This window comes from Saccopteryx bilineata, chromosome 1 (genome assembly GCF_036850765.1).
Source record: "Saccopteryx bilineata isolate mSacBil1 chromosome 1, mSacBil1_pri_phased_curated, whole genome shotgun sequence".
NCBI classification, from domain to species: Eukaryota; Metazoa; Chordata; class Mammalia; order Chiroptera; family Emballonuridae; genus Saccopteryx; species Saccopteryx bilineata.
In genome coordinates, this window is record NC_089490.1 from 102,319,759 (window position 1) to 102,334,065 (window position 14,307).

Genomic DNA, 14,307 nt, shown 5'->3' on the forward strand with positions numbered 1-14,307 from the left:
AGAGAGAAAGAGAGAGAGAGGGAGGGAGAGAGAGAGAAACATGGATCTGTTGTTCCGCTTATGCATTCGTTGGTTGATTCTTGTATGTGCCCTGACCTTGGATCAAACCCCCACCTTGGGGTATTGGGACAATGCTCTAACCAACTGAGCTACTCAGCCAGGGCTCTTACTGTCTTTGTGTATATGTGGTTTTTGTTTGTTTGTTTTGTTTTTTTAGTGAAGGACAGAAAGAGGGGATGGGGCAGGTGACAGATAAGAAGGGAGAGAGATGAGAAACATCAGCTTTTCACTGCGGCACCTTAGTTGTTCATTGATTGCTTTCTCATACATGGCTTGACCAGGGGGCTCCAGCTGAGCTAGTGATTCCTTGCTCAAGCCAGCAACCTTGGATTCAAGCCAGCAACCATGGGGTCATGTTTATGATCCCACACTCAAACCGACAACCCTGCACTCAAGCTGGATGAGTCAGGTCAACACTCTGCCAATTCCTGGTCATGCTATACTGTCTTCTTTTAGAGCATAATTTTCTTCAAGAGTCTTTCTCCATGTCAGTAAAAAATTACAACGATAAAAGTTTATGGTAATGCATATATCATATTCCATTTTATTGATGACCAGTCTTTACTCATTTTTTACCAGATGTTTAGATATTCAGAATGTTTCCAGTTTTTTGTTGTTTTAACCCTTTGAGTAGTGAGTTTTTTGTTAACATTTTGAGTGAGGATGTATATGAATGTTTATACTACTCAAAGGGTTAATGCTGAAATGAATATCTCTGTACATATTTTTTTTTCTTTTGCTTAATTATTTGGGAGTAACTAATGCCACATTTATAATTTGTGGCCTTAAATCATTTTATACATGATGTTAAGTTGGAAGCTGGTTGTTGTTTTGTTTTACCGTAAAAAAATTTAAAAAGAAGAAAAACATTTGGCAGTACTTACTAAATTGCTGGGTCATATACCATATATGAATATATACCATATGACCCAGCAATTCCACTCCTTGGGATATACCCCCTGGAAATGATACTTATGTTCACCATAAAGGTTACTTTGGGGGAATTAATTGAAAGGGGAATTTAGGGAAGCTTTTGAGGGCCGTCCATTTTCTGCGTCTTGAACTAGTTGTGATTATATATGTATGTGTGTGAAAAACTCAAATCGAATACTTCATTGTACATTTCAACTATACAACATGTATAAGTCATACTTCAAAAGGGTGAACATTGCTATAACTAGGCCAACCTTCTACTTTTTTATTCTTTCGTTTTATTTGAAACTTGGAAACAGACAGACAATATATAAAGGACAGAGAGGCGGTGGAGAAGCTGCAGGAACCTCTGCTGGATGTGCTACAGAAGCTGTGCAAGATTCATCAGCCCGAAAACCCTCAGCATTTCGCTTGCCTCCTGGGCCGCCTCACCGAGCTGCGGACGTTCAACCATCACCATGCAGAGATGCTGATGTCATGGCGAGTCAATGACCACAAGTTTACCCCACTTCTCTGTGAGATCTGGGACGTGCAGTGAGGAACACCACAGCGGCAGGGCTGGCTCTCTCGTTTCCCCATGTTGTAAATCTTATGTGTAGCTTCCCTTTGTTTCATTTGTACCTGGTTCCACACAAGGATTTCGATGGATATTTATGCAGTAATTATATAATTCCCACAATTGTAAATAGGGGGCTAGGCAGAATTACTTTCTCTACTTTGTATTGTACATGGCTTCAGGGACTCTTTCATTCTAATTGGCATGCCCTGTTTGCCTAATTAAACTGATCATTACTTCAATTCTATCTGTTGAAATAGGGAAAATCTCATTTCGCTCTTCGTTTTCCCCTCATGGCATATATTTTATTAAACAGTTGTGTGCACTTCTGGCAACAAACTGAACACAACAGCAACAGGCTTTTATTTGGAAACAGAATTTGGAAAAATATACAAACTCTTATTTCTTTGAATGATGAATGACATCCTGTCGAGCCTGAGGAGAGGATTTACAAAAAGATAAACTCTCACGACACAAGTGGTACATTTTTCATCCCTGGAGAAGTCCTGGTGAATATTCTCTCATTTGTAGTAGCCCTCTGAATATTTGATTTTCTTTGGAGTTCAAAGAGAATAGCATACAGAAAAGTTAATGATTATTACATAAACTATTCCCCCAGCATATTGGTTATGCTTTTAGGGGAATATTTCTGTAGTCAGTGTCTTGAGGCAGCATTTGCAAATCCAGAGTATACAGATAACTGCCGGGATGGGGCATTCCCTTTTCTCTCTTAGACGTGCTCACTGTTGGTTTCAGTGCAATCATTTTTTGTTTTGTTTTGTTTTTTGTTTTGCTTTTGAAAACACTCCTTCAGCCGGGTGTACAGCTGTTGTATACTTCCCCAAAGCAGGAATTAGTTCATTTCCTTCCTTCATTGTTATACTGTTGCATTCTTCCCCCCATTATCCTTTGGTGAATACAATAAAACATCTTATATAAGTAATGTGCTTATATCTCCCTTTCTCCTGAAGTCAGCCAGAATGGAGCTTGCTTAGCAAGCCAAGAGGTTTTGTATTAAAATACTGGGGCAACCCTGAAGTCCCAAAAATAGCTGGTCAGTGGAAAAGGGAGAGAGTTGGGCCTACATCCGTTGGATCACATCTGCTATAACAACAAAGGCTCAGATCCCCACCACTAAGTACAAGATTCCTCTGCTAAACTCCATGGGAGAATACAAAGATGATTAAAACACAATACCTGCATGGAGGGGCTCACAAAGAAGTACAGAGGACTGTTGTGTGGACTCAGCTGGGAAAGTCTCCTGGAGGACGTGGCACTTGCCCTGGGCTTGGAAGGTAGCCAGGACGTGCACGAGTTCCGGGAAGAGGGAAGGGGATTCAAGGCGAAAAGGGTGTCAGGGCAAAGGAAGGGAGATGAGGAGTGTACAGATGTTAAAAGACCACAGTAATCTGGGGTTGGGAGAGAGGGTACACAGCCCCTTTCTAAGCCTCACTCTCACCACTGTAAACTGAAGGCATCCACACCTGCCATCTAAAGGGATTTAGCTGATGAATGACGAGCAAGTGGGAAGTTGCACCAGGAGAGAAAAGTAGTGAGGAAAGGACATTTAAGGCAAAGAAGTACGTATGTAAATGCCTGAAGGAGCAGATCCTATTTGGGGAACTGGGTGCGGTCTGCAGATCACAAGGCGTCTGTGGGGAATGTGGTGGTGGATGAGCTGGAGCTGACAGGGCTCTATGGACATGCAGAGCTAGGAGTTGATCCTGGGGTCTGGGTTCATTCCACTGGTCAAGATCCTATAACACTTCTCATGGGGAAAACTAATTGTGATACATTAAGAAGTACATTTCTGGGCCCTGGCCAGTTGGCTCAGCGGTAGAGCGTCGGCCTGGCGTGCGGGGGACCCGGGTTCGATTCCCGGCCAGGGCACATAGGAGAAGCGCCCATTTGCTTCTCCACCCCTACCCCCTCCTTCCTCTCTGTCTCTCTCTTCCCCTCCTGCAGCCAAGGCTCCATTGGAGCAAAGATGGCCCGGGCGCTGGGGATGGCTCCTTGGCCTCTGCCCCAGGCGCTAGAGTGGCTCTGGTCGCAGCAGAGCGACGCCACAGAGGGGCAGAGCATCGCCCCCTGGTGGGCAGAGCGTTGCCCCTGGTGGGCGTGCCGGGTGGATCCCGGTCGGGCGCATGCGGTAGTCTGTCTGACTGTCTCTCCCCGTTTCCAGCTTCAGAAAAAGAAAAAAAAAAAAAAAAGTACATTTCTGTCTCTGTAAAAAAAAAATACATTTTTGATCTTTGTCCCCAGTTTCTGACACAGAGTCTCTAAAACCGTTGGAATTTCCTGGGTGGATAAGAGCATCTTCATAACAAGCCCCTTTCAACTATACCTGCATTTATGCTAATAAGGTAACTGTCCATGATGCTTTCGGATGGGGCTGGTCACCAGAGGAACCAACTGTGCTGTTCGGGGGCTGGGACTGTCAGCCCCACCCCAGACCTCTGGGGAGGGGAGAGGGGTCCACAGACTGTGGTCAGTTCCCAGCGATTAGTGATTTAATCAATCATGTTCATGTAACGGAACTTCTATAAACCCCCTAAATGATAGGGGCTGGAGAGCTTCTGGGTTGGTGACAATATCGAGGTGCTGGGAGGATGACAGGATGGCTGGAGCATGGAAGCTCTGTGCCCTCCTTATCCTCCCAGCCTCCACACCCCCTGCCTTACTTCATGCCCCTTCTATTTTGCTGTTCCTGAGTTGTATTCTTTATAATAGACCTGTCATAGTAAGTAAATTGTTTTCCCGTGTTCTGTGAGTCATATTAGCAAATTATTAAGCCTGAGAACAGGGTCATGGGAACTCCTGGATTATAGATAGTTGATCAGAAGTACAGGGGACAATCTGACACTTGCAGGGGCAGTCTCCTGGAACTGAGCCCTTAATCTGTGGGGTCCGTGCTGACTCTGGGTGGTTAGTTAGTATCAGAATTGTATTGAATTGTAGGACACCTAGTTGGTGTAAGAACTGTTGCTGGTGTGGAAAAAAAACATATATTTGGTGCCAGAATTGTGAGCAGAAAGAGTTCACTAAAGGATGTTTTTGGTGAGATTTTAAGAAAAAGTGAAAGAATAGGAGATAAAGGGAAAAGAAACAGTAACAATCTGTAATCAGATATCGTACCCTTGAAGAAATATGGCGGAATTTGGTTTTAAGGTCAGAAAATGCATATCATTGATACGGAATATCACAGGAGCAGATCTACCACTAATTAGCCTTTTAACCTTGGGGGGGAAATTTTTTTTAAGCTCTCTTAGACTCAGTTTCCTTATGTGTAAATGCAGACAATATGCAGTTTCTGCCTCACAGGGTTGGCATGAAGATTAAGCATGATCATGTTTCAAAAGCAAATTACTTGGTGACACATGCCAGTACTAAGTGCACAAAAATAGTAGCTGCTACTACTATTATTATTAATAAAACTGTCATAAGATATTTCTAGTGTGGTATTTTTAAATATCACTTGAGCTTTGATGTAGTGGTGTGATGGTAGTGAACAAAACAGGAAAGGGTCCTTGTTCTCGTGGAATCTACAACCCAGTAAAGGAGACAGATACAAAATAAGTACTTAAAAAATGAAATAAGTACAAATTGTGATAAGTGTTATGAAAGAAGGTCATCACTCTCTCTTAGATGTGCACTTTATAGATCATCAGAATGATCTCTTTCTAAAATGCTCACCTGGTTATGTGTCAGTGTGGTTTTCTATTGGCTTCAGCAAATTAGCAGAGTGATTAGCTATTGAGACTCTTCACCATCTGGTCCTAGTCCAGCCTTGTCTCCTGCCCCTGCCTAAAGTTTAGGTCCAGATACAATGCCTTCCCAGAATGCTATATTCTATTAAACTGAGTGAGAAAGGAAGAAAGGATAGAGAAGACAAAGGGGGTATCCTCTTTTTCTCCCTTCCCTTTCTCTATCCCAGTGGGTTGTAACTGGGGGTTAATTTTTGACTCCCAGGGAACACTTGGCCATGTCTGGAGGCAGTTGAAATTGTCATAACTGGGGGGTAGGGATGCTACTGACATTTAGTCTATAGGGGCCAGGGATGTGGCTAAATATCCAACCATAAACAGAATGTCCTCCCACTACAATCATCTCCCAAAATATCAGTAGAGCTGAGGTTGCTGTTCTATCCCATGCAAAGAAGACGTGAGCTCTACACTGTATTTTCTTCTGACTTGGTCTAGCTGCACCATCATTTCTCATGGTGATGGCTTATCAATATTATGGACAATAATTTTATGAATGAATCCAACTACTGGATATGAGCAAATAACTTCATTCTATTAAACAAGACACCTACAATTTATTCTTTTTTTTCTTATTGTGAAAAATAATACATTCACTAAACTGTCAAATATCACATGTCATATTTTGGTATTAGTTACTGTAGGGAGCATCGTATTTTGGGCACCAAAAATTTATTGCCTTTGCTTATGATAAGAGTACTCTGATTTCTTCAGGGGAAACACCTCTTGTCTTTCTCCTAGTCCAGGGGTCCCCAAACTACGGCCCGCGGGCCACATGCGGCCCCCTGAGGCCATTTATCCGGCCCCCGCTGCACTTCCGGGGCACCTCTTTCATTGGTGGTCAGTGAGAGGAGCATATATCACTTGTTACGGCTAGCAGTGATAAATATGGAACCGGATATTGACCATCTCATTAGCCAAAAACAGGCCCATAGTTCCCATTGAAATACTGGTCAGCTTGTTGATTTAAATTTACTTGTTCTTTATTTTAAATATTGTATTTGTTCCTGTTTTTTTTTTTTTTAACTTTAAAATAAGATATTTGCAGTGTGCATAGGGATTTGTTCATAGTTTTTTTTTTATAGTCCGGCCCTCCAACGGTCTGAGGGACAGTGAACTGGCCCCCTGTGTAAAAAGTTTGGGGACCTCTGTCCTAGTCCATGTGTTTTAGATGAAGTTGATTCAACCCCAGCTTCAGAATTGGAAATATGGCTCAGGCATAACCAATGAGAGCATCACACATCTTAGATCATATTGAATGGGTGAGGATTGGGTGGTGACCCACTCAGATAAAATGAGATATTATCTTATTTTGTTGTGTTGTCTTATTATTTCAAGTTATTTACTCTTTTTCTGCAATAGAATTATATGTCTGGGCCCTTGGTGGATTTGTAGTGCCTCTCCTAAGTGTATGGAGAATATTTGTCCCAGCCCATTGATGTTGAGCTTGTCCACGTGACTTGCTTCGGCCCATAGGATGTGGGTAGAAGTGACAGTGTCAGTTTGAATGGAGGCTTTAAGGACATCACATGTCTCTGCTTGCTACTCTTGCACTTTATCATCTGCCACAAGAAGGAATGAGTCAGAAGGAACAGATCTAAACCCAACACAGCTCGAAGCCATGCCCTTCCCCTCCACTATGAGCTAAATTGCAGATCCACAAGCAAGAACAACCAGTGTTTATTATTGTAAACCACTGAGATTTGAGTTGTTTATTATATAGCATTATCACAGCAAACACCTAAATATATCCTATTTGGTTTTAGATCATTCTTCCTTTGCCTCTGCTCATATTGGCAATGGGAATAACCCTGCATTTTAGGAAAAAGTTCTCAAACTCACTTATGTCAGCTAGCTGTGGCTAGGTTCAATCAATGGAAGGCATTGATGGAAGATGGAAGGACAGAAAGGGAAAATCTGGGGATTTCCTCCTCACTCTCTCTGCCTCTCATGGCATTTCTGGTAACGACTAAATCTTCTTTTGGGCAAACCCTACTCCACTACTGATGGCCCTGCCTTCTGGATTCCTCTTTTGAACTTCCAAGCCCTAGAAATGTAGTGGCTTCCTAGTGTTATTCCTCCCTGGGTTGCCTATCTGCTCCTGTTTATGGTCTCAGGTTTCTGTTTCTTCTGAAACCAAGTTCCTGTGTTAAATTTCCTCTTTTTGAAGTGACTTTTCTGACTTGAGCTTGACTATACAGTTACTTTTTTTGGTTAGACTTGAATTTATGTGAATGTAGACCTTGAACTCCTGGAACCATCTTGTAACCACAGGAAATCTGGGTATAAAGCCAATATACATAAACAGCAAAGCCATTTGAGGCTGGATTCTGGTTACCTTATTTGAAATCTTAAGTTGAACTTTGCCTAAAGCTAGAGAGTTCTATCCAGGGATTTCAATTCCATGAGCCAATTACTCTCTTTTTTCCATAAGTGAGTTTGAGAACTTTTTCCTATCATATGAACTAAAAATTTTTTGTACCTCTTATAGGGGCATTGTTATTGGATTAAGGTCCAACCTAGTCCAATATGATCTCACTCAATCCTTAATTATATCTGCAAAGATCTTATTCCCCAATAAGGTCAAAATCTGAGGTTCCAGGTAAATATGCATTTTGGAGGGGATACTATTTAACCCATCACATAATTAATGTTTTAGTATTAATAATAATGGTTGTCATAAAGTTTTATATCATTGAATTGCTTATATATTTGTTAACATAAGTTGATAACATTTCCTTAAGACAGTTTAATATTGTTTTTAATGTTGTTGCCTCTCAGTAGTTAATCTGCTGAATGGGTAGTTTAATTCATTGTGAATGAATCAAGATCTCTATTCCTCCAACATTTCATCTAGTGCATCACCCAAGGTACAAGCCATAGATTGACACTCAATAATGTAAAAGTGTTAAAAACAATAGCAGCAACCATAAAATGCAGAATAGAACAACTAATAAACCAAAAATAAAAATTCTCCAACTATGGCATATTTGAAGCAATAGAGCATTCCTGTAGGGCTGAGAAAGAGCCAAATCATATTTCATCATCCAAGGGGTATATGAGAGAATCTCTGTATTCTGCAGAGATGTTGAGTCAGATGAATGACTACTCTTAATAACTTAAATTTTAGATTTCCAAGCTCAATACTTATTAAGTGGGGCACATCTTCACAATTCTGGGAAAGACAGAACTAATAGACTTCGTCATCTGATGGAAGCAACTGATGGGGTGCACTCTGCATGTAACAAACATGTCAATTTCAAGTATAGCGAGACACTCTAAACCATGGCTATTAACCTAACCACCAATTAGTAAGCCTACACATGAAAGCAGATTGCAGCTCATTAGGTGGAACCCTCCATTACTAATTGCAGTGTTAAAACCAAGGTAGGTAAGACAGTAAGTGCACTTAGGGAGTGGGGTACAAACTGGGAATTAATGTACAGTGAGGTTGGGAAAGCAACAGGAAGAACTATTTTCTTCTTTATACAGAAGGGAAAAGCAACAAGAATCAAAGAATTTAGAAGGGAATGCCTCATCCAACCCCAACATTTAACCAGTGGAGAATGTGTGCTTAGAGAGGAAAAGCGATTTGTATAGTCTAACTGTGGATTCACTTAACAATATATTGTCTTATATCTGTGTAAGGGAGAGAGTTACCAAAACAAACTAAATAGACAATGAGAATAAAAAGTAAACAACTATAAAGTACCCTTCTGCCAAAAGTTTCAGTAAACATCTAGAAAAGTTGTGTGTGTGTGTGTGAGAGAGAGAGAGAGAGATAGACAGACAGAGAGACATTAAGAGAAAAAACGTATATATACCTCACATAGCATAGTTTCAGTTTTTAATGAATGGTACTCAAATCCTTAGACACACTGTATGCATATAAGAAAAAAATAAAAGAACTGTTATATAATGATCAAACAAGATCTATATAGCACAATTTACTTATTTTTAAGGTTCTGTAGAGAAGTGTACATATCTTGATATTAGGGCTCAACAAACCCAATTTAAAGCCACAACTCCACTTGCCATTTGGCTAAATGAAGTGGTATGACAATTGCTCTTTAGTTTTAAATAGAAACACTAAAACATAAGTTGATTTGAACTACTACAAAATTAATCTGTTGTAGTCATAGGCAGCAAAGTGTTATCTCTTATATGTCAAGCTTTTAATAACCATCCTCACCCACCCGCCCCAAAAGATTAGCTCTGTGAGAGCAGGAACCTTGTGCTTAGGTAAGAGGCTGGTGAAGAACAAGTACTCAATAGCATTGTTGGATTGATTTCTCAAATCTGTAGCTTATGTAAAAACCAGTTTAATCAGCTTCAGACCTAACTTTCCAACTGTCTTCTGAATACCTCTACCTACACGTTCCTCTCACACTTCAAGCTGAGCACACCCCAAACCCAAATACGCAATTATTCTTCACCAAAAGCTGTTTTCCCTTAGACAGGTATCACCTTCACATGATAACCAAGTCCAGATACTTCAGTCTCTTAGATATCTCCAGACACTTCCTCCTCACCATCCCTTCTGAGCTACTTTAGGTAATTGTCACGATTTAATTTTTAGAATTGCTGCTAGTCTTACTCCTTTATTTAACTTTTTTTTTCTGGGGTGTGTGTGTGTGTGTGTGTGTGTGTGTCACAGAGACAGAGAGAGACAGAAAGGGCAGATAGGGACAGACAGACAGGAAGGGAGAGATGAGAAGCATCAATTCGTGGCGGCTCTTTGTTGCAGCTCCTTAGTTGTTCATTGATTACTTTCTCATATGTGCCTTGATGGAGGGTGGGGGGACACCTTGGGCTCAAGCCAGTGACCTTTGGGCTCACATCTACGATCCCACGCTCAAGCCGGCGACCCTGCACTCAAGCCAGATAAGCCTGCACTACTAGGGGTGTTGAACCTGGGTCCTCTGCATCCCAGTCAGACGCTCTATCCACTGCGCCACTGCCTGGTCAGGCAAAAGTTTTTGAAAATGATTCCCCCCGCCCCCCCCCCCCCCCTAACAGTGGTTCTCAACCTTTTTTGGGCCACGGACCAGTTTAATGTCACAAAATATTTTCATGGACCGGCATTTAGGGTGGGACGAATAAATGTATCATGTGACTGAGACAAGCGTCAAGAGTGAGTCTTAGATGGCTATAACACAGGGAATCTGGTCATTTTTTAAAAATAAAACATTGTTCAGACTTAAATATAAATAAAACGGAAATAATGTAAGTTATTTATTCTTTCTCTGTGGACCGGTACCAAATGGCCCACGGACCGATACTGGTCCGTGGCCCGGGGCTTGGGGACCACTGCCCTAAAACACAAACCTATTCATGCCATTTTCTCCTTATAATTTCAAACGGCCTGTAGGAAAGACTTCAAACTTGTTAAGCTCCTACCAAGACTTTCATGGGTGCCTACTCCTCATCTATCTCTTCATTACCAATCTTCAGTTCTTCAAAACTACTATTCCCAGAACATCTCAGGTGCTCTCACATTTCTGGAACCTGTTTTCCTCTCTGCCTGGAAAGCACTTCTTACTCCCAGTTGTCCTTCCTCTTGGCAGATTCCTATTTATCCTTCAAAATTCAACTTCTTTTTAACCACTGACCATCCATCCTCCTCTAAGACTATTAGGGGTTCCGTTTTTCACAAACCCCCACAGACTTCCATTAATTGAACCTTTACCATGCTGCTGAGTCCTTGAAGGTAGGGAAAGAGAGAAACAGAGAGACAGACCATCATGCCAGGTCAATTATCACTCTTTGCAGTGCCCACGGGGAAATGGAGTCCCACACAGGGGACATGATTTGACAAAATTAAACTAGCAAGAGGAGAAAGGCCTGGAACTCCAAGTTTTGGGCCATTTTTTTTTTTGTAATGAACAAGTCACATTTACAGTTATTACAGACCAATCTATTGTTCTATTTAAGTCCAATGTCTGCTTTATGTCCACCGTCAGAGCTAGTAAGCATATCTTATTGTGTTGAGGTTAATTTTTCTCCCCTGGCTCTTGTGTTTTCTGAAGGAAGTGTCAACATCCCCTTTTTAACTTTGGTTGTGGCCTGAAGTTATAGGACTGCCTCCTTTCATCTGTCACCCCGACCCCTTTCGAGAAGAGGGGACTCTGAAAGTTTTCTACTTAGGATTTCCATTCCTGCTTGGTGACAGTTTGTCTCAGGAAACCAAGTCGCCTCCGGTACCGCCAGATGGCGAGTGGATTTAAGGTTGGGAGGGGCTCTTAACAGACCGGGACGGAACTCAGGACAACGCCCTTGAACTACACCTGGCGACATTCCAGGATGAGAGATTGATTCAATTCTCCCGCCTATCGTTACTAGTAGGAGAGGCTGCTGCTGTCGCTGAGGGGCCAGACGGAAGGGCTGGTTCAGCGGCCAGGCCGCTCTGTCTTCCAGGGAAGAGAGAGGTGAGGACGCAGAACTGAGAACGGCGGGCGCTGGAAGGCGGGGCGCCAGGGGCGTGACGGACACCCGCGCGCAGGTCTCGTGTTCCCCGGGGCGGCACCGGGGCGGGGCCTCCAGCCACGCCCCCTCTCTGCCCTCTGATTGGTCCCTTCGAAACAGGCGGCGGCGATCCGCGGCAAACCCTAAGGCGGAGGAGGCGGCGGCGGCGGCGGCGGCAGCTGGTCACGGTCGTGCCGGCACCGCACTGCTTGAGCCGAGATGTGTCGCCCCACCGGGTGAAGTGACCCTCCTGCGGCAGCGCTGGTGAGTATGTCCCCGTTTGCTCTCTTTTTTCCTCGCCAACGTCTACTCGTCTTCTCGGGGCCATCGCGCCCCAGTCTAAGGGCTCGAGGAAACCCCCAGCGCTCAGCCCGGTCCGAGCGGTGGGTAGGTTGGGACCCCAAGCTGCAGAAACCACGACGCTCTACGATTGGCCCACTGCGGGAGATGCGTGCTCTGATTAGTTCCTGGCGCCGTCAAGCTGACGTTAGTCCCGCCTTTACTTGCCCACTGTGGTGCGATGCAGAGAGCGACAGGTGTGCTGGGGCGGCGTGCGGCAGGTGTGAGCGTGCTAGTCTGGGGAAGAGGTATCGATCGAGCCGCCACCACTCTTGCTTTAGAATCCAAAAAGGGATCAGAGTCTGAAGCTAGCTTAGGGCCTCTGAGGGCACTCTCGTTCCCAAACGCCTAGGACATGTAGGGTCACTTGGTTCCCCCACATCACCCTCGGGAAGAACTGATGAAGTCACAGACCTTGGAAGGAGACCCAGTCACTTCCTCTACCCTCTTCCCTATTTGTTCTCTCCAGTTCATGCAAGTGCCAGATCGCTCGGATGGACAAAACAAGGGGACATAGCTCCGCGCGATGCTTTCCTACCCACACCCCTCCGTTTGCAGGGCTGCGTGGGTGGGGGGTGCTTCTACAATAGATTGCCCTGGAATGGAAGGAAAGCTTTGAGGGCATGCTTGCCTGGTTCCTAACTAATCTTTTCAAACCAAGAGATTAGATCATATGGATTTAGAGAGCTCCTGTTATGTATGGTGTAAAAGCTCATTAAATTGTTACTAAGTAAAGAGATGGTTTTTTGCAGGCCTAGTCTATGTCGGAGTTGGGGTTTTGCTCTGTTTGTGTGAAGTGGACTAGTAATACTGTCTCGAGATAAGCAGTTTGTGAACTGCTGACTGGTCGACACTTACCTGATTCGGAATTGGAATTCTTGCCAGCTCAGATTCCCTCTGGGAGGAGATTGGAATGGATTTGAACGACATAGTGGACACTCTGGTGATAATCTGTTGTAGAAATATGTTGGTTGTCTGATCAGTTCCAAAAACTCATTAAAAAGCAAAGTGCAAGCCCTGGCCGGTTGGCTCAGCGGTAGAGCGTCGGCCTAGCGTGCGGAGGACCCGGGTTCGATTCCTGGCCAGGGCACACAGGAGAAGCGCCCATTTGCTTCTCCACCCCTCCGCGGCGCTTTCCTCTCTGTCTCTCTCTTCCCCTCCCGCAGCCAAGGCTCCATTGGAGCAAAAATGGCCCGGGCGCTGGGGATGGCTCTGTGGCCTCTGCCTCAGGCGCTAGAGTGGCTCTGGTCGCAACATGGCGACGCCCAGGATGGGCAGAGCATCGCCCCCTGGTGGGCAGAGCGTCGCCCCATGGTGGGCGTGCCGGGTGGATCCCGGTCGGGCGCATGCGGGAGTCTGTCTCTCTGTCTCTCCCTGTTTCCAGCTTCAGAAATTTATTAAAAAAAAAAAAGAAAAAAAAAGCAAAGTGCAATGACTATTGGGTGTCTGCTATTTTTGAGATGACTGAATGAAAAGCACTATTTTTAGTGTAGCAGGGTTGCTAAAGCATGAGGGTTCTGAAATCAGGCTTTATTCTGTGAGTGAATGTAGGCAAGTTTTTTTTTTTAAGTCTTTTTAAACCAAAATTTCCTACTCTGTAAAAGGTTACTAATAGTTCCTACCTTACTGATGCAAAGGTTGTTGTGAGAATTAAATGAAATAACCCATATAACTAGTTTAGTATTGTGTCTGACACATAGCTATTACTGTTTCTATGCTCTTTAACTTGGATTAAATGTTTCAAGCTATCCCCAAAGGGCTGAGAGGAGCAGAGGTGAAGGCAGTGCCAAAGATAGTGATAGTATCATTCACTGATTAACACATGCAAGGTGCTTAAAATAGTATTTGGCATGTAGTAAACACTCTTATTTATCAAATATGTTGTCACCTAGACTGTGCCAGGTACTGTGTTCTATGTGCTTTACTTATATTATTGTTAAACCTCTTAATCGTGCACTGTGGTTGGTGTTATCTCTATGTTATAGATGAGGGAGGAGACTGAAGCTCGGAGAAAGGAAATAACTTAGTAGGGTCCATCAGAATTCAGTCCAAACTGTCTCACTTCAATGTCCAGCTCCTTTTTTGTATCACACTGCCCTTGCATTTATAGTTCAAGCATTAAGCAACTGCTCTATACAGATTTGTTTGTAGGTGTCGGGTTTATTTCTGCTATATGAGTTTATTTTAATGCCT

The 14,307-nt window shown here is 43.4% G+C and overlaps 2 protein-coding genes across 9 annotated transcripts in view; both read left to right on the forward strand.

Annotated features, from left to right (window-relative positions):
- NR1H4 (nuclear receptor subfamily 1 group H member 4) overlaps positions 1-2,492 on the forward strand; it is a 73,224-nt gene extending 70,732 nt beyond the window's left edge. For all 7 annotated transcript variants that reach the window (XM_066262533.1, XM_066262525.1, XM_066262552.1 and 4 more), the window contains one exon: positions 1,293-2,492. In XM_066262533.1, the coding sequence (XP_066118630.1) occupies positions 1,293-1,531 (239 nt within the window). In that variant the 3' untranslated portion in view covers positions 1,532-2,492. The remainder of the gene's footprint in view (positions 1-1,292) is intronic.
- Positions 2,493-3,809: 1,317 nt separating this feature from the next.
- Positions 3,810-14,307, forward strand: part of GAS2L3 (growth arrest specific 2 like 3) — a 50,995-nt gene continuing 40,497 nt past the window's right edge. For both annotated transcript variants that reach the window (XM_066262578.1, XM_066262588.1), the window contains exons 1-3: positions 3,810-3,912; positions 11,653-11,812; positions 11,896-12,039. The gene's annotated coding sequence lies outside the window, so the exon portion shown is untranslated. The remainder of the gene's footprint in view (positions 3,913-11,652; positions 11,813-11,895; positions 12,040-14,307) is intronic.